The 22,705-nt window shown below is 34.7% G+C and overlaps 2 protein-coding genes across 3 annotated transcripts in view; one reads left to right on the top strand and one right to left on the bottom strand.

The window, feature by feature from the left end:
• The window catches only part of LOC107573567 (ranBP-type and C3HC4-type zinc finger-containing protein 1-like), an 8,158-nt gene extending 6,614 nt beyond the window's left edge, over window positions 1-1,544 (bottom strand). The window contains exon 1 of one of the 2 annotated variants that reach the window (XM_016259995.1): window positions 1,388-1,544. The gene's annotated coding sequence lies outside the window, so the exon portion shown is untranslated. Of the gene's footprint in view, window positions 1-1,383 lie in introns of both variants that reach the window. The other variant, XM_016259994.1, reaches the window with a different exon arrangement.
• A 1,247-nt stretch (window positions 1,545-2,791) lies between these two features.
• On the top strand, window positions 2,792-21,802 carry LOC107573565 (PX domain-containing protein kinase-like protein). Its single transcript, XM_016259993.1, has 17 exons — window positions 2,792-3,178; window positions 5,080-5,130; window positions 6,246-6,293; window positions 6,518-6,704; window positions 6,788-6,865; window positions 8,075-8,148; window positions 9,031-9,105; window positions 11,431-11,535; window positions 11,634-11,735; window positions 13,257-13,418; window positions 13,534-13,655; window positions 15,002-15,050; window positions 15,136-15,213; window positions 15,453-15,539; window positions 15,629-15,692; window positions 17,237-17,299; window positions 19,646-21,802. The coding sequence occupies exons 1-17, from the start codon at window positions 3,065-3,067 to the stop codon at window positions 19,837-19,839; spliced, it is 1,653 nt and encodes a 550-aa protein (XP_016115479.1). The 5' UTR covers window positions 2,792-3,064; the 3' UTR covers window positions 19,840-21,802.
• Window positions 21,803-22,705: the final 903 nt, after the last annotated feature.

Below are 22,705 nucleotides of genomic sequence, written 5' to 3' on the forward strand. Positions count from 1 at the left end.
TAGCGCTTTATTGTGTATTGTTGTACACCCAAAGCGCTTTACAATCATATGGGGGGCCTCTCCACAACCACCACCAGTGTGCAGCATCCACTTGGATGAAGCGACGGCAGCCACAGGACAACGGCGCCAGTGCGCTCACCACACACCCCTTTAATATAAATATTTATATTTTATATTATTTTTAATATTTAAAAAATTGAATATTAAAAATTAAATAAATATAACTATTTATTTATTTTATTCATTAAAATAAATGTTCAATATGAATGAATGAATGATGCATTTATATAGCGCTTTATTGTGTATTGTTGTACACCCAAAGCGCTTTACAATCATGTGGGGGGCCTCTCCACAACCACCACCAGTGTGCAGCATCCACTTGGATGAAGCGACGGCAGCCACAGGACAACGGCGCCAGTGCGCTCACCACACACCAGCTACAGGTGGAGAGGAGAGAGAGTCATAGAGCCAATCAAGTGGTTGGGGATTATTAGGAAGCCATGATAGACAAGGGCCAGGGGGGCAATTTGGCCAGGACACCGGGGTTACCCCCTGTCTCTTTACTAGATGTGCCATGGGATTTTTAATGACCACAGAGAGTCAGGACCTCGGTTTTAACGTCTTATCCGAAGGACGGTAAGGATATAATGAATATAAACATTTGTTTATATTTAACATTATTGTATAAAAGATACCATGGTTTATGTAACAATTGTTTACATGAATAGTTATATTCAAATATTTATTAAAATAAATATATATTTTTTTACTTCATTACAATAAGTATTAAATATAACATTTGCATTACATTATATGCAAATATATATTATAGAAAATGTCCAAAAATATAGCAAATTATAGTATATACAAAAAATCCTAGCAATACCATAGTTCAAGCAACAATTATTTTAAATAGTTAATGCATTTAATATATTTATAAATAATAAAATATTTTAAGTATTATTATATTATATTATACAAATGTATATGTGCAAAACAATTAGCAATACCATGATATTTTTTGTAGATATTGAATTCCCTTCCAAAAAAAGTACTGTGGTCGTACCATGGTATTTTTATATACGTAAAGGTACTGAACGGTTACCGTACTCGTATACCGTGGTATTTTACTCCATGGCAACTCCAGAATACCATGGTACTATACTCAGAAATGTTTTTTTTTTTTTTTTTTTACATTCCATCACCAAGGTACTTTTGCTAATGTGAGTTTTAATTAAATCATAATAGAACTTACACAAAATAAATACATAAAAGTGTACTACGTATGATAGCCTTTATGTAACCAACCAATGTTAACCAACTAAACCAGCTAATCACATATGTAGACAGTAGAGACAGTGAAATATGAGGAAATAAACTTACCAACCATAGGAGAGAAGTTTTTCAAACGCTCTTCGTGCTCGTATTTGTATTTTAAACGATACAGTGCTGATTAAAACATCAGTGCTGTTCTCGAAATCAGGGAAATGTAAGGAAATTAAAAGTGAAACTCAGTTGCTTCAGGAAGTCAGGAAAGTCTTGCGTAACTTCATCAAACACAGACGCGGAAGACACTCCTATAGATTTATGCTATAATAATAATAACAATTTTGACAAAAATGCAAGCAGGAAAATTCAAATAATAGAAATGAACTGAAAACAAATAACAGTAGAGCTGAAAACAAATATTTTAACAAAAAGTAATGAATAAATATATCTGCTTTCGCTGAATCCGTTTCGGGGAGTTTTTTTTTTTTTAATTTAAAAAAAAAAAATGTTATTGCCCGTCATCACAATAAGAATTAATTTCCCTGTTGTTGTTGTTGTTTTATTTTTTTCATTGACTTTCAGGTGTTCTCGCGAGATTTGGCAAGACAAGAGGGCGCATGGCGCTGCGCATGCTGTGAGTAAAGGACAAGCACGACCTGTATGTAATTCTGTACGTTCATCTGTTTTCTGACCTCTAAACAGTTAGTTGTTCAAGTTAATATTTAAATGCAGCATGTTGTTTTACATAGCGGCTGGAGACTCTTTAACTAATATAAGTCTTTTTGGAGTTCATGTCTGTAGTAATTAATGTCTTAAATGCAGCGCAAACAGTTTTTTCTGAAATTAATAAACACTTGTGGATTTGTCCAACCCATTTTGTCAATCAAATGATGTTCTGTCTTAATATTCTGTTGTGTCTTAATCTCAGCGGGCTGGTGAAATTGTGGAGCGCATTAACATTACTGGGATCATATCAGAATGAGGCGTGTGCATTCAGAGTCACGCAGGTACATTTTCCCCAGTGTTAAAGCAGATTCAACATTTACTTTGCCCTGAGTTTGCAGTCTGTTAGCGCTAGATGTCAGTAAAAAGCTTGTGGATCAATTGGAGATCTACCAGGAATGACTAGACACAATTTTAATGTGACCATTGGCATTCGGTCAGCCAAACTGTGTGTACTTTGCAATTTGCGTCAGATTGCTGATGGGGGGTTGCTGTTTATCTCGTTTTAGATACTGAACCCTAATGAACTTCTCGCTTGTGTTACAAACTCCAAACGAAAATGCATAACAGCAGGCACAAAAACGAAATCGAAAATGGTTTGTTTGTCACTTTGTGAAGTTTCATTTTATTCCAAGCCCCACAAGAAATAACGTGATTGCACTTAGCCGTGAGCCCTATGAAGGTTTCCTGTTTGAAACCTATTTACTAAAACATGGGGTCTTTTTTCTCTCATTTCTATTGCAAGAAGAACACATTACAAGCACTAAATACAAATCTAAATCATTTTACACATATGTTCTTAAATACATAAACGGTCCCAAATGATAGCATATGTAGTCTTACGAAACTGCGGCGTCGCTCGCTTTCTCTGGAGTGTGCGCACTACAGAGTGGACGAGCTCCTCTCCTCTAAAGCATCTACGTCCATTTTCACTGGCAGTTTCTGATTCGTTTCTCCCACGTTGTCGCAAGCACAGACGCGCAGTGACCCGTGAACCCTTCACCGACCGGGACGGGCTCTCGGTTACCGAACCCTGTGGAACCGGGGCGGTTTGGTGGTGTTTTAATCCGGGATGGCGTTCATGGAGCAGCAGCCGCAGCCGATGTCCGGCAGGAAGCCGCCGCTGGACGACACCGTGCCGCTGATCACCGTGATCGAGGCCAGCCAGAGTTTACAGTCACACACGGTAAACGGCTCAAACCGGAGCCGCGCGGAGACGGTGTCGAATAGACCGATCTGGATCCGTTACACCGTTCAAATCGGTTATAAATATGCGTTTGAATGTCTGTAGATTAGGTTATAAAGGGATTTAAAGTCAAACTTTGCATTGTATGTGTAATATTAACCTGATTGTTTCTCGAATATTTGTCGATTAATTTTAGATTAATCGTATTTAGTCTGTATAAGATTAGTTTTTGTTTAGTTATTTAATGTTAATGTCAGTAGTCGATAATGGAACAATTTTGTGAATTGTAAATATTTAGTGAAATAAAATGTAAAAAATTGTAAATGCCCTGTTGAAAAAAACCCAGCATATGCTGGTTAGTTATGTTTTGACGCTGGGATGCTGGTCCTTTTGCTGGTTTAAGCTGGTCCTTTTGCTGGTTTAAGCTGGTCCTTTTGCTGGTTTATGCTGGTCCTTTTGCTGGTTTAAGATGATCCTTTTGCTGGTTTATGCTGGTTTAAGCTGGTCCTTTTGCTGGTTTATGCTGGTCCTTTTGCTGGTTTATGCTGGTTTAAGCTGGTCCTTTTGCTGGTTTATGCTGGTCCTTTTGCTGGTTTATGCTGGTGTTTTTGCTGGTCTTTTTGCTGGTTTATGCTGGTCTTTTTGCTGGTTTATGCTGGTCCTTTGCCACCACATGACCAGCATAAACCAGCAAAAGGATCAGCATAAACCAGCATCCCAGCGTCAAAACATACCTAACCAGCATATGCTGGTTTTTTCAACAGGGAAGCAACATCCTGAATTTAGAAATATTGGCAACTAAATATTTAAACAATTATTTTATACATTTTAAGATTTAGCAAACGAAAATCTAATTTGAATGAAGTGATGAAGAAATGGTGTTTGAAATTCTTTAACAAGACGTTTTATATTAATATTTGTTTATGATATAATAAGCATAATCGACTTTAAAAGAAAATGATATGTAAATAGTGCTTTGTTCATTTCGATTTATCTATCGGTTTAGTTAACGTAAACATCATACAAGCATTAAAAAAAAAAAAACGATCTCATATACTGTAGCTAGATCTCATGTGTCATGTAAACCAGTCTGGATCTGTTCGTGTGGATTCACAGGCGGAATTTACCATTTATCATTCGCATTTGTGCTGAAAGATATTTTCTCTTGCTGTGAAACCGAAGCCACAATACATACGAGTGTTTCCTTTCTCATTTATTCATCTATTCGTTTCTCATAGTCGTTCATATGAAAGTGCAATCTAGTAAACCGCCTTTAGTTCTGTGTGATATAAACTTTACAACCTGTTAAATGTTTTCTTTTCATTTTAGAGTAGAGTAGATTCAGGGTGGATGAACATCTAGACCTTAATCATCATTTATATGACCAATTATGTATGTTTAATGTTATTTTGTAAGCTGAAAGTCAAAATGTTGATGTATATTAAGATATGAGGAGTGTGAAAATAATCAACCACAGAACGGATGTGATGTTAAATAGTGCTGCGGATGGAAACAGATCGCCTTTGCTCTTGTTTTAGTCTTTAGAAACTATCAGGTGACATTTTGAAGGAGGGTCAAACATTAATGTGAATAAGAAGTGGCCGTAAGCATCAGGGTCAGCGTGAGGTAGCTTTGATCTTGCTTCACAATTCTGCTGTAAAAACCACAAATCCCTGACAACATGACTGATCTCTTGAATGCCAAATATTGTGAAGAAGAAGAAAATGAATGATGGGCTTGTTTAGGCTGGTTTCCACTAGTCAGGCTGGACTAGTTTAGTGATTTTAAAGGTGATTTGGGGGACTGAAGACCAGCAGTTTTTTCAGCAGGGTCTTTGTTATTACTTGTAATGTATGTTTGCTGCTTTTGATTCATTCATCATTGTTTTTCTCTTTTAACAGGAGTACATCATTCGTGTACAGAGGGGAGTTTCCACAGACAACAGCTGGACGGTGAGTTAGATCTATATCTATCTATCTATCTATCTATCTATCTATCTATCTATCTATCTATCCCTCTGCCTGTCGTCTATCTATCTGTCCATCTGTCTGTCTGTCTGTCTATCTATCTATCCCTCTGCCTGTCGTCTATCTATCTGTCTGTCCATCCGTCTATATATCCGTCTGTCTGTCTATGTCATCTATCTATCTTCTGTCTAACTGTCTGTCTATCCGTCTATTTATCTGTCTGTCTGCCTGTGTCTATAAATCTATTGTCGATCTGTCTATCCATCTATCCATCTATCCATCTATCTATCTATCTATCTATCTATCTATCTATCCCTCTGCCTGTCGTCTATCTATCTGTCCATCTGTCTGTCTGTCTGTCTGTCTATCTATCTATCTATCCCTCTGCCTATCGTCTATCTATCTGTCTGTCCATCCGTCTATATATCCGTCTGTCTATGTCATCTATCTATCTTCTGTCTAACTGTCTGTCTATCCGTCTATTTATCTGTCTGTCTGCCTGTGTGTCTATAACTCTATTGTCGATCTGTCTATCTATCTATCTATCTATCCCTCTGCCTGTCGTCTATCTATCTGTCCATTTGTCTGTCTATCCGTTTATCTATCCGTCTGTCTATGTCATCTATCGATCATCTGTCTATCTGTCATCTATCTATCTTCTGTCTAATCGTCTGTCTATCTGTCATATATCTATCGACTATCTATCTTCTGTCTATCTATCTATCCATCTGTCTGTCTGTCTGTCTATAAATCTATTGTCGATCTGTCTATCTATCCTTCTGTCTGTCATCTATCTATCTATATCTATCTATCTGTCTGTCTGTCTGTCTGCCTATTTATGTCTGTCTATATATCTATTGTCAGTCTCTCTGTCTATCCCTCTTTCTGCCATCTATCTATCTGTCTGTTTATATGTCTGTCTGTCTATTTATATATCTACTGTCGTCTGTCTATCCATCTATATATCCCTCTGCCTGTCATCTGCCTGTTTTCTGTCTGTCTATCCATCTGTCTTTCTATCTGTCTGTCTGTCTGTCTGTCTCATTCTCTCTCATGTTTGTTATTGTCAGAATGATTGATTTTAGCTCTGATTTTCGCAGGTCATCCGGCGATACAGCGACTTTGACATGCTGAATAATAGTTTACTGGTAAGTGGACCGTTCGAACAAACCTGTGTTGGAAAAACATCCGTTCCTGTATAAGCGTTTGACAGCTGCTGTTTCAAAATAAATTGAATAGCATTGCTCTGATGTCTCAATGGCAATGATTCACTCTTACTGAGTCCTCAAAAACTCACATGCCTCAGAAAGCTTTTCACTTTAGCCTTCCCATCAGTGAAAGAGTAACTGAGTCAGTCTGTCTGCGTTCACAGATCTCCGGCCTCAACCTGCCGCTTCCTCCTAAGAAGCTGTTAGGAAACATGGACCGAGAGTTTATAGCCGAGCGTCAGAAGGGTCTTCAGGCTTATCTGAACTACATCACACGTCATCACATCCTCTCCAGCTGTGAGCTGGTCAAAAAGTTTCTCGACACTAACAATTACTCTGCAAACTACACAGGTAATGCAACCGGGGCTTATTTTAACACCAGAAAATGTGTTTTGCATCAAAATTATTGTTAAAATTCTTCATTATTTTTTCAGAAATAGCCTTACAGCAGGTGTCCATGTTCTTCAGATCCGATCCAAAATGGGAGGTTATTGAGCCGTTAAAAGATATTGGTGAGTAAAGCAGTTCAGTTACTTCAATCCAGTTTCATTATTTTGTATTATATTATATTTTTATAACATATTTTGTAATTGTTTTTTTATTTATTATTTAAATGTTTTTATATGGGGCAGAATGGGCCTTGAGATATATCACAACTATAATAGTTAATGATTTAAGGTTTATTGATTTGTTTCTCCCAGTAAGAGTTTATATGCCGTGTCAGGTGTTGGTTTACTTTGACACATTTAATGTTCCTGACAACCTGACGGATTGCAGAGGCTCATGGGAAAATTTTTTATCCTCTAAAAACAGCCTGAGTTTCACAGCCGAGACACATTTGAGTTAGATTTTTTTTTTTTACCCCAAAATCAAAAGGAAAAATAGGAAGTTATATTTTGTTTGAAGAAAATAAAGGCTATTTGTAGGACTTTTCCATTACAGCGTTATTTTAAGAAAAAATAAGCAAATTTCCTGCAAACTGTCTCTATCTCATCATCATTACTGTAATGCAAAATATGCTATATTCAAAAAATGTTTATTTAAAATGCACATTTGTAAAGCATAGTTTTTAAAATTAAAAAATGTAAAATGTAAAAAAGAAAAATTATTATTGTAATAATTGGATTTTTACGAGTTACGGTAATACAAATTTAAAGCAGAAAATATGCTTATTTTGATTAAATTAACGTCACAATGCAACATTTTTTTTATCCTCTAAAAACAGCCTGAGTTTCACAGCCGAGACACATTTGAGTTAGATTTTTTTTTTTTACCCCAAAATCAAAAGGAAAAATAGGAAGTTATATTTTGTTTAAAGAAAATAAAGGCTATTTGTAGGACTTTTCCATTACAGCGTTATTTTAAGAAAAAATAAGCAAATTTCCTGCAAACTGTCTCTATCTCATCATCATTACTGTAATGCAAAATATGCTATATTCAAAAAATGTTTATTTAAAATGCACATTTGTAAAGCATAGTTTTTAAAATTAAAAAATGTAAAATGTAAAAAAGAAAAATTATTATTGTAATAATTGGATTTTTACGAGTTACGGTAATACAAATTTAAAGCAGAAAATATGCTTATTTTGATTAAATTAACGTCACAATGCAACATTTTTTATATTTTATAATTATTATAGTGTTTATATTTTCTAGTATTGGTTTGAAATGACGTTCATACGTGAAATTTATCCAATCATCTAATATTTGTCTTGTCATAGGCTGGCGATTGAGAAAGAGGTACTTCTTAGTCAAAGACAAAGATCAACCCAAAGACAAACAAGTATTAAGTTGGGTAAGTTTGATTTTGACCCATTCAAACACAGACCAACACCTTTTTTTGGGATATTCGTGCTCTGTTAAAGTGCCCCTATTATGGGTAATGAATGGTTCATATTTTGGTCTTGCATGCAAGGTCAAAAAACACTTTCATTGTCTTATAATATGCATTTATTTTTACCTTACTTGCTCAATGACTCCCAAACGATTCGCTCAATGATTAATTTTTCCAAACCCCTTCTTTGCGTGAGGCTAATCTGCGGTGATTGGTCCGATTGGTCTCATTTTCATTTCATCATGCCTGTAATGCCTGATAAAGCAGTGTTTGTGAGCGCAGTGCTGCTTTGTGTACAGCATTCCTGGTGGAAACCGCTATATTACTGCTCCAAAAGCGGCACCTAGTGGCAAAGAATGGATTAGCATTTTCATTCAACGAAAAGATCAACAAGTGGGTGGACAATATGCTAATGTTTCATGTTGATGTCAGCATGAAACGCTTGGGATTCGTTTTAAAAACGACTCGTTTCAGTGATTCAGAATCGACTCTTTCTTTTGAGAGACAATAACTTTATACACGGTGCACTTTCAGATTTAAAACTTTGCAGGATGTTTTCATTCAATTAGAGCTGTGTTACACACTGTATGAAAGCTAATTTTCAAAAATCCATAATAGGGGCACTTTAATCCAGTACTTTGACCCTCAACATATTTAATTCCCATTATTGCGTAACCCTGATGAAGTTGATCCTGTTGATCACATTCAACGCCACTTTGTTTGGCTGCACAAAGAACTTAACTAACCTACTAATCTCTTGTGGCGTCTTTGTTTTCACTCTTTTCTATAAGTAGCATCGTGTACCCTTGTACTGACCATAATACATTTCTTTACCAATTCGAGGTGGATTTGGGTCCAGATAAGTTCCTGTCTGACAAAGATCTCCTGTCTGCAGTGAAGCTGCTTCCAACTTTGTCTGTAAGTCTTAAAAAGATGACGGTTACCAGGGCATTGCTATATGGTTGCAAAAATGTTTTTAGAGGTTTTATGGCTAGTTTTTAGGTTGCAATCCATTTAGATTGTAAATCAATTCAGCATAAATATACTAGTAATAATTATAATTTATTATTCATTAAAGAATATTGTTGTAGTATAATGACCTTTTAGTAATCAGTTGACAATAGATGCTATTTTCATGACAATTAAGCACCGCTTCCCGCTATTATAGTAATGCAAAACGAATAAGAATATATAATTTCAATATTACTCTACGAAGCTGTTAAAGGGTTAGTTCACCCAAAAATTAAAATTAGCCCATAAATTACTCGCCCTCAAGTCATCCTATGTGTATATGCGCAGCTCAGAAGTGATGAACACGGAAGCGCAGCGGAGAGATCAAAACAAAACAACGGTCACTTATTAGAAGTACAAAACGAGGATTTGTAAAGAAGAATGTCGGAGGATTTTGATATAAGCCAAGAGGAGACTTCCTTTCTTTTGCTCCTGTTAACAAATGTTGGTTTTCACGAGACTCACCGGCACATGCACAACGCCGACATCTTACATCATCCTCCCGGAGCTGCTTCCGTGAAGGACTGTTGGCGCAAGCTACATTAAAGTGATTATTACGTTTTAAATATGGATATTTTGCTTACAAAAACGCATCGATTCGCTACAGAAGGCCTTTGTTCACCCCCCGGAGCCGTGTGAGACACTTTTTTTATGGATGGGTGCTTTTTATTTCACTTCTTTTGGACTGATGCATGCAACACCCGCTGAGTGGCATTAAACAGCTTGGAAGATCAAAGACCATTTTTAATATAACTCCGACTGGATTCATCTGAAAGAAGAAAGTCATATACACCTAGGATGCATCAGGGGTGAGTAATTTATGGGTTAATTTTAATTTTTGGGTGAACTAACCCTTTAAGCAGAGCCGGCACACTGTGGGGAATGAACTAAAAGAGCCTGTCTTTGTGTACAGACCCGAATGTTTGGATTTTTTGTGTGTGAACGCCGTCATGTGCTCTTGTTTTTTCTGCTTCCTCAACGTCAGCAGCCGTACAGCGAGATTAAACAGATCACTGAGAGAAACACATCTCTACAAAAGACTCCATTAACTCGCTGTGGAAATCATGTGTAGACATTATTTCTATACTATTATTCACCAACTAATTTGGTGTAGAAATAATTGTCATTCAGAAATTGCTAGTAAATTTAACAATTAAAGACAATTAAACAATTATTAAACATTTTGAAATGTTGACTGAAATAGTTTTTTTTGTAAAAAGTACTCCAGTAATCTTTGTTTTGTTTATAACTTTTTTTATTTACAAAATATTTTAGTGTACAAATATACAGTGCAGTTATTTATCATTCATATTTTTGAATTTGCTTTTATTTTTATATTTCTAGTTCTGAATTAAATACAAATATACAGTTTAGTTTTTATTAATGTTTTTGAATTAGCATATATTTATACATAGCATATATATTTTCAGTTCTTATTTTAATACAAATATACGTTGTCGTTTATATTAATACTTTTTAATTAGCTTTTATTTTTGTTTGTTTTTTTAGTTCTAATTTAAATTTTTTGTAATTTTGTTAACTGCTTTTGTCACTTTTATTAGTTTTTGTTTATTTAAATATTACTATTTAGGTTTAAGACATTAAACATCAAGAGTTTGCAGTTTTTTTTTTAGTATTTTAATATTATAATTAATATATGAAAATATTTCATAATTTGTTATTTTAATATTACAAAATATGAACATAAAATGTGTCAACTAAATAGGTATATTTAAGTAACTAATGTGTGCAGCAATGAAGAAAGGCATTGTTATTGTTCCTATTAGTTTTATTTTTCATTTATTTCCAGTTAGTAACTTTAGTTAGTTGCTAAGGCTTAGTTTTTCATCTAATAATACAATTTTATTTTATTTCAAAAAAATGGTTTTAATAGGATTAGATTTAGTTAATATTCCATATAATACCATGGAATAGGGTTACTTGAAAACGAGATCAGTCAGATGGAGGAGCTCATCTTGACGTCTGCATTCCAGATGAGCAGATTAAAGCAATCCAACCGAGATGCACGTTAATCAGGAAGGTATGACAGAGTCATTTCTGACCATGAGGCTCATGGGAAAACATGCTGGAGATCTGAATTCTGAATTCAACCGCATAGAAATACCCTCATAACTCCATATGTCATAAAAGTGTCTTTTGCATGGGAAACAAAAACACTCAAAAATCAAGTTTGAAGAGTTTGTATGTGTCTGACTGCAGCTGTTTTTGCAGCATTCAAACATCGCTCCCGTCAGTTTCGCTACCACCAGTGAATCATCTGCTCTAGTCATTCGGGTTTTCAGCGAGAAAGGGACGCTTAGGGATCACATCTGCAAGGTTTGCTTTCTTTTACTTGGCTGATCAACAAGGTATTTTCATATTGTAGCATACTTGTATTTCTTCTCATTCTCTCTTGAATTTTGTCGATCCCCCAGGTGAAGCCCAAAGAGCCCTTTCTGAAGAAGTACTGCAATCCCAAAAAGATCCAGGGATTGGAGCAGCAGCAGATCCGAACCTACGGAAGACAGATTCTGGAGGTCTGGTTAACGGTTCATGTTTATAATAACCAGTTTACAGGAACCGATCTTGATTTGTAGACTTGACTGTGCTTTTAATGTAGCGCTGTAGAACATCCCTTTTTAAGTTTGTTTTTAATTTCTACAGTGGGTATAGAAATTAATCCCCCCTTTAAAATAATCAGATTTTGTTGCTTTGCAGCCTGAAATGAAGACGGACACAGTTTCTGTTTTATCCGGCTGTATTTACTCAGTGCAACTTATAACATCCAAGTGAAAGATATAAAACCAACATGTCAGAATTTTTTTTAAATAAAAAAACAGAATCACTGAGTTGGAAAAATGATCATCCAATTGTGTCAGGATATTGTTGAACCACCTTTTGCTTTAATTACAGCCTTTAGTCTGTTGGTCTCTGTCTCTACTAACGTTGCACATCTAGACTTTGCAATATTTGCTCTGAACTGCTCAAGTTCAGAAAATTTGATTGTGACAATGCTATTATTTGGATGGTGAGCTGTATTGGATCCTTTGAGCCTGTTTCCAATTCAATGATTCAGTTTTTTTCTGACATATTGCTGTTATATCTTTCACTATATCTTTCACAGCCTGACAAAACAAAAACTGTGTCTGTCTTCATTTCAAGCAACAAAATGTGATTATTTTAAAAGGGGGGATTTTTTCCAGACCCACTGTAAATCTATAGGGATTCAGCTTCTGCTGTCTTTTCAGCCTGAACGGCTTAACATCCATCCATTGGGTTTTATACTTCAGAAATTTTAAAAGAAAGATTTAATGTTTGAACATCTCCCATTGACTTACACAGCTGTCGGCTGTTTGCATTCATTATCTAACCAACAGTGATGCCGTTGTAATATTTGCATAGTGAATTGACATTGCCATTTCTTGCATTTATTTGCATATAGAATTATATTCGATCTGTGTTCTGTTTTGCATCTGTTTATTCATCCATCCCCATATGCTCAAAAAGTTTGGGGTCAGTAAAAATATTTTAGTTTTTGAAGAAAATTGTGCTTTTATCTAGCAATAATGCATTAAATTATGAACAATAAGTGGCGATAAAGACATTTATAATGTTACAAAATAATTATGTTTCAAATAAATGTTCTTTTGAACTTTCTATTCATCAAAAAAATGCTGAAAAAAATTACATGTATTGTGGTTTGCACAAAAATATGAAGCAACAACTGTTTTCAACATTAATAGTAATAGAAATGATTCTTGAGCAGCAAATCAGCATATTAGAATGCTTTCTGAAGGATCATGTGACACTGAAGACTGCTGAAAATTCAGCTTTGCATCACAGGAATGAATTACATTTTAAAATATATGAAAATACAAAACAGTTATTTTAAATGATAATTATATTTCACAGTATTACTCTATTTTTGATCAAATAAATGCAGCCTTGGTAAGCAGAAGATATTTTTTTCAAAAAAAAATTTTAAATCAAAAGTTTCTGGAAAAGTAAATATGTGATTTCCTGTAATTTTGTAAATATGTCATTTGTTTTATTCTTAGGCATTAAAATTTCTCCATGACAAGGGTTTTCCGTATGGACATCTTCATGCGTCTAACGTCCTGATTGAGGAGAACGCGTGTAAATTGTTGGATATAGAGAATTCGTTACTGGGACTGCCGTCATATTACCGACCCTATGTAACACAGTTCAGGAAAATGAATGTAAGAGCTTTTTTTTATTATTATTTTCTTATTAGTAGTAAATAATTTAAATACTAGTAATTCAATTAATTAGTAATTAGTGATTTTCAAAATCTGATGTTTTTACTTCTATCAGACAACAGAAAGCATAGACGTCTACTCGTTTGGACATTTGCTTTATGAAATGACGTACGGCCGCCCGCCTGACGCTGTGCCTGTGGATCAGTATCCTCCGCCTCCGTTCTCATCCGTAGGTCAGTATGATCTTCTGTTCACTTTGTCTAGAGTTTGACTAAAGAGTTTAGAAGTAAAAAAAAAAACATGGATTTAAACATGCTTAAATTTGTTCAAGTCGAGAGTAGTAGACGCAAATTAGCCAAAATATTTCATGCATGAGCATGTGTAGGAGTTCACAGGTGTTTATTAGCACTGATCAGAAAACTGTCTGAATGTGAAGAGTAGGGTTGGGTATCGTTTGAATTTTATCAATTCCGATTTTTTCGATTCCCAGTTTCGATTCCAATGTGATTAAATAATGATATCAAACATTTATCCTGTGTCTCTTTTTTGCAAACCATTTATTGGAGCTGAATATCAACAGGCTGATAAATAATAATGATTAAATGACTCACTCAAGATGTACGTGTTTCATTACTGGATGAATCAGCGTTCTTGAACGAATCTCTTGTATGATTCAGAGACAAATACATTGTAACAGCCCCTATTCGCCACCTACTGGCGTAACAATGTAATCGATAAATCTTCATTTGAAGTGTCAAATTACTTTCAAAAGGGGATTTACTCTATTTTAACCGCTACCGTACACATCGTACACACAGTTTATATCTGAACTATAAACTTTTATCCCAGTACTTCTGTGATTTGAATGTTTGTAACGCAGAAATAATGATACTGTGTGGCTGAAGAGACTGTGAAGCTGTTTCATTCATGACAGATGACAGCTGCTCTCTTTAGGTCAGCGGCAGTGCGAACGCAGATTTAAATGCTCAAATCAAACTGGTGTGATTGTACTCTGCACGGACAAACCAACAAGTGATCACAACATTGATCGCACACTTCAAAGGTTGAGGAATGAAACAGACGAATCATTGTAATTTAGGAATAGAATCACGTTGGTGTTTGAATCGCGATCTTTAACGATCTATTAAATTAAAGTGCTTTGTCATGTTGGTGGTGACACCTCTCTTGCAACATGTTTAGCTATCACAGATAGCCTATAATACTTCGCTTATTTGGCTTCTGATCGCAAATGTAGCCAAAATTTGGAGCGCTTAGGTTAGCGAGTAAGGTCCTGGCAGATCACTAAGTTCGGTCCTCACAGATGAAGAAAAAAAAAAAGTGCATAGGAATCGATAAGCGGAATCGAAATTTTAATTTGACAACAAGCCTTGACAAGTTTTATGTGATTCATCCTAAGAGGGATGTGATGTGTACATAAGCGTAAAGTCTTCATTTTATGACTAAGTCACGTTATCGTGAATCCAAAGCATGTGGTTTTCTTCTTTACAGCAGTAATTGTGAATGTTGACATTGTTTAAAACCGAAGCACAAACTGCTGCTGAGTTTAACTCTCGTTCTGACAGGTTATTCAATGACGTGCTGCTGTTTAACTCTGAGAAACCCCAGTTTAAGGTAAGCAAACTGAAGTAAAAAACTAACCTAACCAGTTTCTGTTTTACTAAATAATTGGTTAAATCTTCCCTCTTTCCAAATTCAGATCAGTTCCAAATTAAAGGAGGCCCTGAAATCGTCCAAGGAATGCTTGGAGAAGCACTTAGTGGAGGAACAGAGGACAGTTAGTACATTGCTTTATTCACTTTTAGGCTCTTGTGCAACAAACGTTTGGCTTGGCTTGCTTAGGAAACATTACACAACAGTGTCGCAAACACAAATTCCATCGTTTCGGTGTAGAAAAGTTGACTTGATGACATCAGCTGAATAAAATGTAATACTTTACAACAGGAAACTTCTATGAAATGTTTTCTTAGTAGTCCTGTAGATTTCGGTTTTTATGTAAACCTCGTGTGTTTTCAGATCCACCAGCACAAGAGGCTGACGCGAGCGCAGTCGCACCACGGCTCAGAGGAAGAGAAGCGGAAAAGGAAGATCTTGGCCAGAAAGGTACATGGGTTATGACTTTGCCATAATTAGGATTCACATTGAATGCTTACACCGTTTTGTGCTAAACATAATGGTTGTTTTGGTTTCAGAAATCGAGACAGTCGACGTATGAAAATGAGGAGGATCTTTCTGTCAAATACAATAACAACTCTGGTAGGTTTAATTTATTAAACTTTCCTTTATTAATAGAATAGTTCACCTAAAAATCTACTCTCTCTCTCAGGTCATCCAAGATGTAGAAGAGTTTGTTTCTTCATCAGAACAGATTTGAAGAAATGTAGCATTGCATCACTTGCTCAGCAGTGGATGCTCTGCAGTGAATGGGTGCCGTCAGAATGAGAGTCCAAACAGCTGATAAAACATCACAATAATCCACACCACACCAGTCCATCAGTTAATGTCTTATGAAGAGAAAGACTGTTTGTAAGGAACAAATCCATCATTGAGAATTTTTTTACTTCAAACTGATGCTTTCGGCTAAAATACCTATAATAAAATAATAAAAGTCCTCTATCCACAATATTGCTTTCTCCAATGAAAAAGTAATCTCATCTGAATCAGGAGCGAAATCTGCACATATTAAGCACCGTTTATAAGCGAAAACTGTTTTAAATGAATATGTTGGTGGATTATGATGTGAGAGGACAACAGGCGATGGACTTCTTCACTGGAGGAAGAGTTATTATGGATTATGGACTCGTATTTTGGTCAGAAGCAACGGTTTGAAGTTGAAAACGATTAGTTTCTTATAAACATGCATCTTTTCGCTTCACAAGACATTAACTGATGGACTGGAGTGGTGTGGATTATTGTGATGTTCTTATCAGCTGTTTGGACTCTGACGGCACCCATTCACTGCAGAGGATCCACTGGTGAGCAAGTGATGTAAAGCTACATTTCCCCAGATCTGTTCTGATGAAGAAACAAACTCTTTTACATCTTGAATGGCCTGAGGGTGAGAGAATTTTCAGTTCATTTTTGGGTGAACTATTCTTTTAAAAAAAACAATGGCAAATTTAATTCCACATTTTAATGTCACATTTTCAGTGTTTTGGGTTCCGGAAGTATTTTTCTCCATTCATTTTCTCCATCGGGATTTTGTAAAAGTCTTGAGGGTCAACCCATCTCAAATGACCCAATGAAGGTTGCTTGACCATTTTTAATTATCCTCCTCTTCTTTTTTTTTTGTGGTTGAACCATTTAAAATAAATTGAATTTAAACTACCAATACTAAAAATAGCTAAAAAAATAAAACAATTTTTGGACCACTTGAGATGAAATTACTGTTCAGTAAAGAGTTGTAAACCATGAACCAAACCAACCTGCTTCAGATAAATCACAATAATGCAAACTTTCATTTGATACAAAAATGTTTTAGAACAAATGTAAAAAGGGCATATTTTTAATGTCTAGCTCACCCAGAATTTGGAAATTAAAGCACTTTTTAAGTAATTAAGTGCACATGATGCTAACTTATGGTGTAGAAAGAAGCAAATACTGTCGCGAACGACCTCGCCGTTCATCGTAGATCTTCAAAGGTTTATAGTTATTATGAAAAGCCTGGTTTTGAATGGCTTTTTATACTATCATAACCCTTCTGTTGAACTCTATTATTACCTGGTTCAAGATACAGCTCTCAATGTATAAATACAGTAAAAGAAAACATTACCAAAAAAATCATATTTATTGTCTTCTAGCAGGTTCTGGGGCGAGTTCACCTCCAACCTGCCCGTCCTCACCCACTCCTCTGCCTGGATCAGGTGCGTCCCGTTTATAACTCCGTCCATCCTCAATCATTGTCAAATCAATCGGAAGAGTTTGTGTTTCCTGGTCTTATTCAAACATTCCCTTTCCACAGTCAGTATGTCCATGTAAACAATCAGTTTTCCCAGTGTATCACATATAATTCTGTATACGTTGCATGATTTGGTCAAATGTTTTCGATTGTAACTCACCGGCGCATTAACATCTGTTTTTTTTCTATCCAATAGAGACCTAATCTTTTTCATTTCATTAAATTCCTAATGAAATCGGTTACAGTCTCCATTCATCTTACCAGATCATAATCATTCGATGTGTCGCCTCATTCTGATATGATCAGTAACTTGTGTGTGCCTCTCTCTCTCTCCCTCTCTCTCTCTTATATGCTGTCTTCAAAACTAGAGCATGCGCCATTTTGAACGTGTATGGGGTAAAGTAATTCAATAATAATAATCTATTTCCACCGTAAAGTTGCAGCTCACCCTCCCTCAGTAGTACATTCGGATTCCCCACCGCAAAACTGTTGCATCAGTATTAAAGCATGTAAATGCATGCAAACGAGGTCCGTCCAGACACTTTCCAGCCTACTGAGAAGGGTTAATGCAACTTTATAAGTTCACAATCTGCAATTGTCTATTTAGGCACAAAGTTTTCATCATTCTGGACTTTTCTGAGGGTACATTCTCTTTTTAACAGCAAACACTCTGGTTTTGTGGATTGTGATGGTTGTTTTTTTTTTCTTATATATGCAGTGTTTATGTTCGTGAATGATAATACTAGTTTTTAAGATACTATTTTTATATACACTTTTGAATGAGGAATTTCGTGGTCTTAAAGCAATTACAAGTGAGCACAAGTAGTACGCTGCCGATACTTGAATCTTGCTGGCTCAGAAGGCATGAGTCATGCTGTCCAGCACTTATTTCCAAGAAGGTTATTGGTCAGTAAATGTGCACAATATTGACAAATCATGATTTAGTCAACAGGAAATGGCTGTTTTCTTTCTAATCACTCATATTTTTAGTTGTTATATAATTAATAATTATATTTTTGGTATCATGATATTTTGTATACGATATTTACTTTAACTAGTTACTTTACAAAATATATGTTTTAAATATAAATCTTTTAAATTAATTGCATAATTAATTTGATATTAAACATAATTAATGAATAATTATTATAATGTATCATTATAATATATTATTATTTTATATATTATAAAATTATATACTATAGAAAAGTTATATTCATAATATATTATACACCTCTTTCAGCCATGTATCAAAAGTAGGAGGTGAGGCATGTTTCCATTTTAAAAGTACGAGAAATCTCGCTAAGAAAGTAGTAAAGGCTATAGCCTTTTGAAACGTCACTGAAAGGTCAGCATTGACCGCCATGTATCATTATAATATATTATTATTTTATATATTATAAAATTATATACTATAGAAAAGTTATATTCATAATATATTATACACCTCTTTCAGCCATGTATCAAAAGTAGGAGGTGAGGCATGTTTCCATTTTAAAAGTCTGAGACGTCTCGCTAAGAAAGTAGTAAAAGCTATAGCCTTTTGAAACGTCACTGAAAGGTCAGCATTGACCGCCATGCCGAAAATATAAAAATATATTGTATATTTACTTATTAAATAAAACTATTTTAAGTATTTTTATATTTTGTGTATTTTTATCTGAATTATATTTTATATCATAGTATGTTTTTATATCATTATATTTTGTATATTTATAAATATTGCAAGTTTTATATTTTTAATGATATAATTAATAATTAGATATGTCAGTATATTTTAATATCATAATATGTTGGGTATTGCATTATTATTAAATATTTATATTTTGTATATTAGATTTTATCATTTTTATAATTATTAATGATATAATTATATTTTTAGATATTATATTGTGTATATATACATACATATTGTGTATATATAATATATATTTAAAATATTGTAATATAATATTAATTAAAAAAATTAAATATAATAATTTAATAATGATCATTGAATTTTTTTTTACTTATAATTTTTTTAATTGTATATCATTTTTATATTTTATTTCATAATATTTTTTTATATTGAAATATATTGTGTATTTACATATTAAATATAAATAAATATAAAGCTATCAAATTATTCCATGTTGACTTTAAATGTTGCCGCTTCTGGTAAGTGTATCATTCTGAATTTTACTTTATCATTTCCTGTTTACTTACTGCACAAGATTCTGAGTAGTTATATTACTGTTTATATTTGATATAACTAAACCGTATTCGTTACATTTGACTGATCGTGATGGACTGTTTTCTCTGATTCCAGCAGGAGCACCTCTAGCACCTCCTCTTCCTCCCCCCGCTCCTCCTCCTCCTCCCGGGAACGAAGCCGTCCCTCCATCTCTCTTGCCTCCTAGTGCCAACGGTGTGGGCAGGAGCGCCCTCCTCAGCTCCATCCAGTCCTTCAGCAAAGGCAAACTGAAAAAATCAGAGACTGTTGACCGCAGCATCCCACGTTTGTGAAAAAGAAAACAACGCTTGTCTTTGTTTTAGTGCAATTCGTCCACTCGAAAGTCTTTTAGCAATTTACGTCTAGCAGTGAAAATTTACTGTTTGTACCTGAACTTCTTCAGTGTTTGTTTTGTTCGTTAGTTTTATTCACAGCCCTGCATTGTTTTGTTTTGTTTTGTTTTAAGCTGCTCGACGTAACCTAAACAGTTCTGCTTGGACCAGCTGTCGCATTTACAAAATGGACTTGAACACTCATTCGAACGGAAAAAATCTTCATTTTAAAGGACTGACTTTTGAAAGCGAGGGCACAAGATGGTGGAGAATGCGGGCAGCACATTTACTATGAATGACAAAGTAACTGGATTTTATTGTCGGTTCATAAAATAAGTCATATTTGATTCTGATATTTTAATCCAACTTTGGTAACGGTTCATTTCGAGGGGGTTTGGGATGATGCTTTTTAAGCGTTTGTCACATTTACCATTGTGCCTACAAAAGCTGAGAGCATTCTTTGTTCTCTTCGTTTTTCTCCCGGGAACGAAGCCGTCCCTCCATCTCTCTTGCCTCCTAGTGCCAACGGTGCAGGCAGGAGCGCCCTCCTCAGCTCCATCCAGTCCTTCAGCAAAGGCAAACTGAAAAAATCAGAGACTGTTGACCGCAGCGTCCCACGTTTGTGAAAAAGAAAAAAACGCTCGTCTTTGTTTTAGTGCAATTCGTCCACTCGAAAGTCTTTTAGCAATTTACGTCTAGCAGTGAAAATGTACTGTTTGTACCTGAACTTCTTCAGTGTTTGTTTTGTTCGTTAGTTTTATTCACAGCCCTGCATTGTTTTGTTTTGTTTTGTTTTAAGCTGCTCGACGTAACCTAAACAGTTCTGCTTGGACCAGCTGTCGCATTTACAAAATGGACTTGAACACTCATTCGAACGGAAAAAATCTTCATTTTAAAGGACTGACTTTTGAAAGCGAGGGCACAAGATGGTGGAGAATGCGGGCAGCACATTTACTATGAATGACAAAGTAACTGGATTTTATTGTCGGTTCATAAAATAAGTAATATTTGATTCTGATATTTTAATCCAACTTTGGTAACGGTTCATTTCGAGGGGGTTTGGGATGATGCTTTTTAAGCGTTTGTCACATTTACCATTGTGCCTACAAAAGCTGAGAGCATTCTTTGTTCTCTTCGTTTTTTTCCTGCGGAAATTTTGAGCTACATTGTTCGTATTTTCTTTCAGAACAAAGTAATATTTGTATTCCTGTTCTGCAAGATCACAATCAAAATGTTGCACAAATAGCAACATTTATACAATGCGTTTAGCATTTACGCCCCTTAACAACACAGTTTCTGTGTCAGAAGATCAATGGCTTTGATTTACCACTGACATGATTGTATAATGACCATTGTGATGGCTGTTGCGGCCTGGTAGAGAATTTCAGAATTTCATTTCTCTGGTAGAGAATTTCAAGCAAGTGAAATGGAAGTGATTTCTTGTTTTGCACACATATAGGAAGAAAGATACTTCTGTAATTCATATTCATCGCGGGGTCCTGTTGAAAACCAGATCCATTTGTAATCTAGAACGATGTACAGTGATTGATGCACAATAGTTCATCTTTTGCTCCTGTAACAGTAAACTCATTTGTATATAGATTCTTACAGACACTGAAAACATTACAGCTAAATACAGAAATGCATATTCCTGGCTTTATCGTGGGGGAAGAGTTTAATAATGTTTTCATTACCGCTACAGCACTTTACCGCTGAATATTTAGCAGTGGTCTGGAGGAGAAGAAATCTTCTCAAGTTTACACAGAGATTTATGTATGTCTGAGAACAATAGAGGAATCAGTATGTTTGATGATGAAGAAAATTGCCACTTATTTTCCCCTCTGTACAGTTTCCACTGAAGTTGGACATCCTCAAAATGCTACAATTTTTTTCCCCTGTTCTAAAAAACGTATATTGGCAATATTTTAAAAGAATGGTCTTGTGCTTTTAGTTGTGAACATTGAAATAAAGACAATGGAACAGATCGCGTGTGGTTTAATTTCTTCTTCAAACTTGTATAAACTAATAACTAACTAATACATATAGATCTTGTGGATAATATAAATTGTATGTAGAAATAAAATATAATAACTATTTACATATATAAATTTTTAAACATGTAAAGATTTATATTTTCAATCTTTTAAATAATTCAAATTTTATAATTGTTTTAAGTATATAATAAATATTTCTGATATTTTTCTTTAATATATTGTACATAATATATGTACATCTCATTTGGTTTATAGTTCTGTAAATATAGTTAACAGAAAATATAGTTAAATTAGTTATTTAATTTTTATTGTACTAATAATTTAACCATATGCTTTATCAACATTTATTCACTTGTTTAGTAATGATATATCGTACATTATGTTGAAAAAATTATCATGTACGTATTTTAGATACTTTTTCTAATTGATAAATATGGAGAGATCTCATGGATTATTTCAAATTTATTGGATTTTCTGCACTGAGCATCAAATACACAGACAACAATGCACTGTTAATACCCTAGTAAGCATCTCCCTCAACCTAAGAAAAACTTCCCATACAAAAAAACAATTATAATAACAATAAAAAAAGAAATAAGCAAAACAATCCATGATAATAATATCTTAATAGACAGAGAATCTTCTCTTACAAGAATAGCATGTTAAATTGTAAAAAAATAAAATAAAATTGTTGCTCAGTTTAAGTGTCTAGAGAGTTATCCAACAAATAACCTAAAAACGCCACAGTTTATCTAAGGTCCCTAAAGAACCGTTGAGTGATGGTCTAATTTTTTACAATTTAATGCAAGTAGACACCTCTTTCAGCCATGTAT

Source organism: Sinocyclocheilus grahami, unplaced genomic scaffold (assembly GCF_001515645.1).
Source record: "Sinocyclocheilus grahami isolate Dianchi unplaced genomic scaffold, SAMN03320097.WGS_v1.1 scaffold1977.1, whole genome shotgun sequence".
Classification (NCBI taxonomy): Eukaryota; Metazoa; Chordata; class Actinopteri; order Cypriniformes; family Cyprinidae; genus Sinocyclocheilus; species Sinocyclocheilus grahami.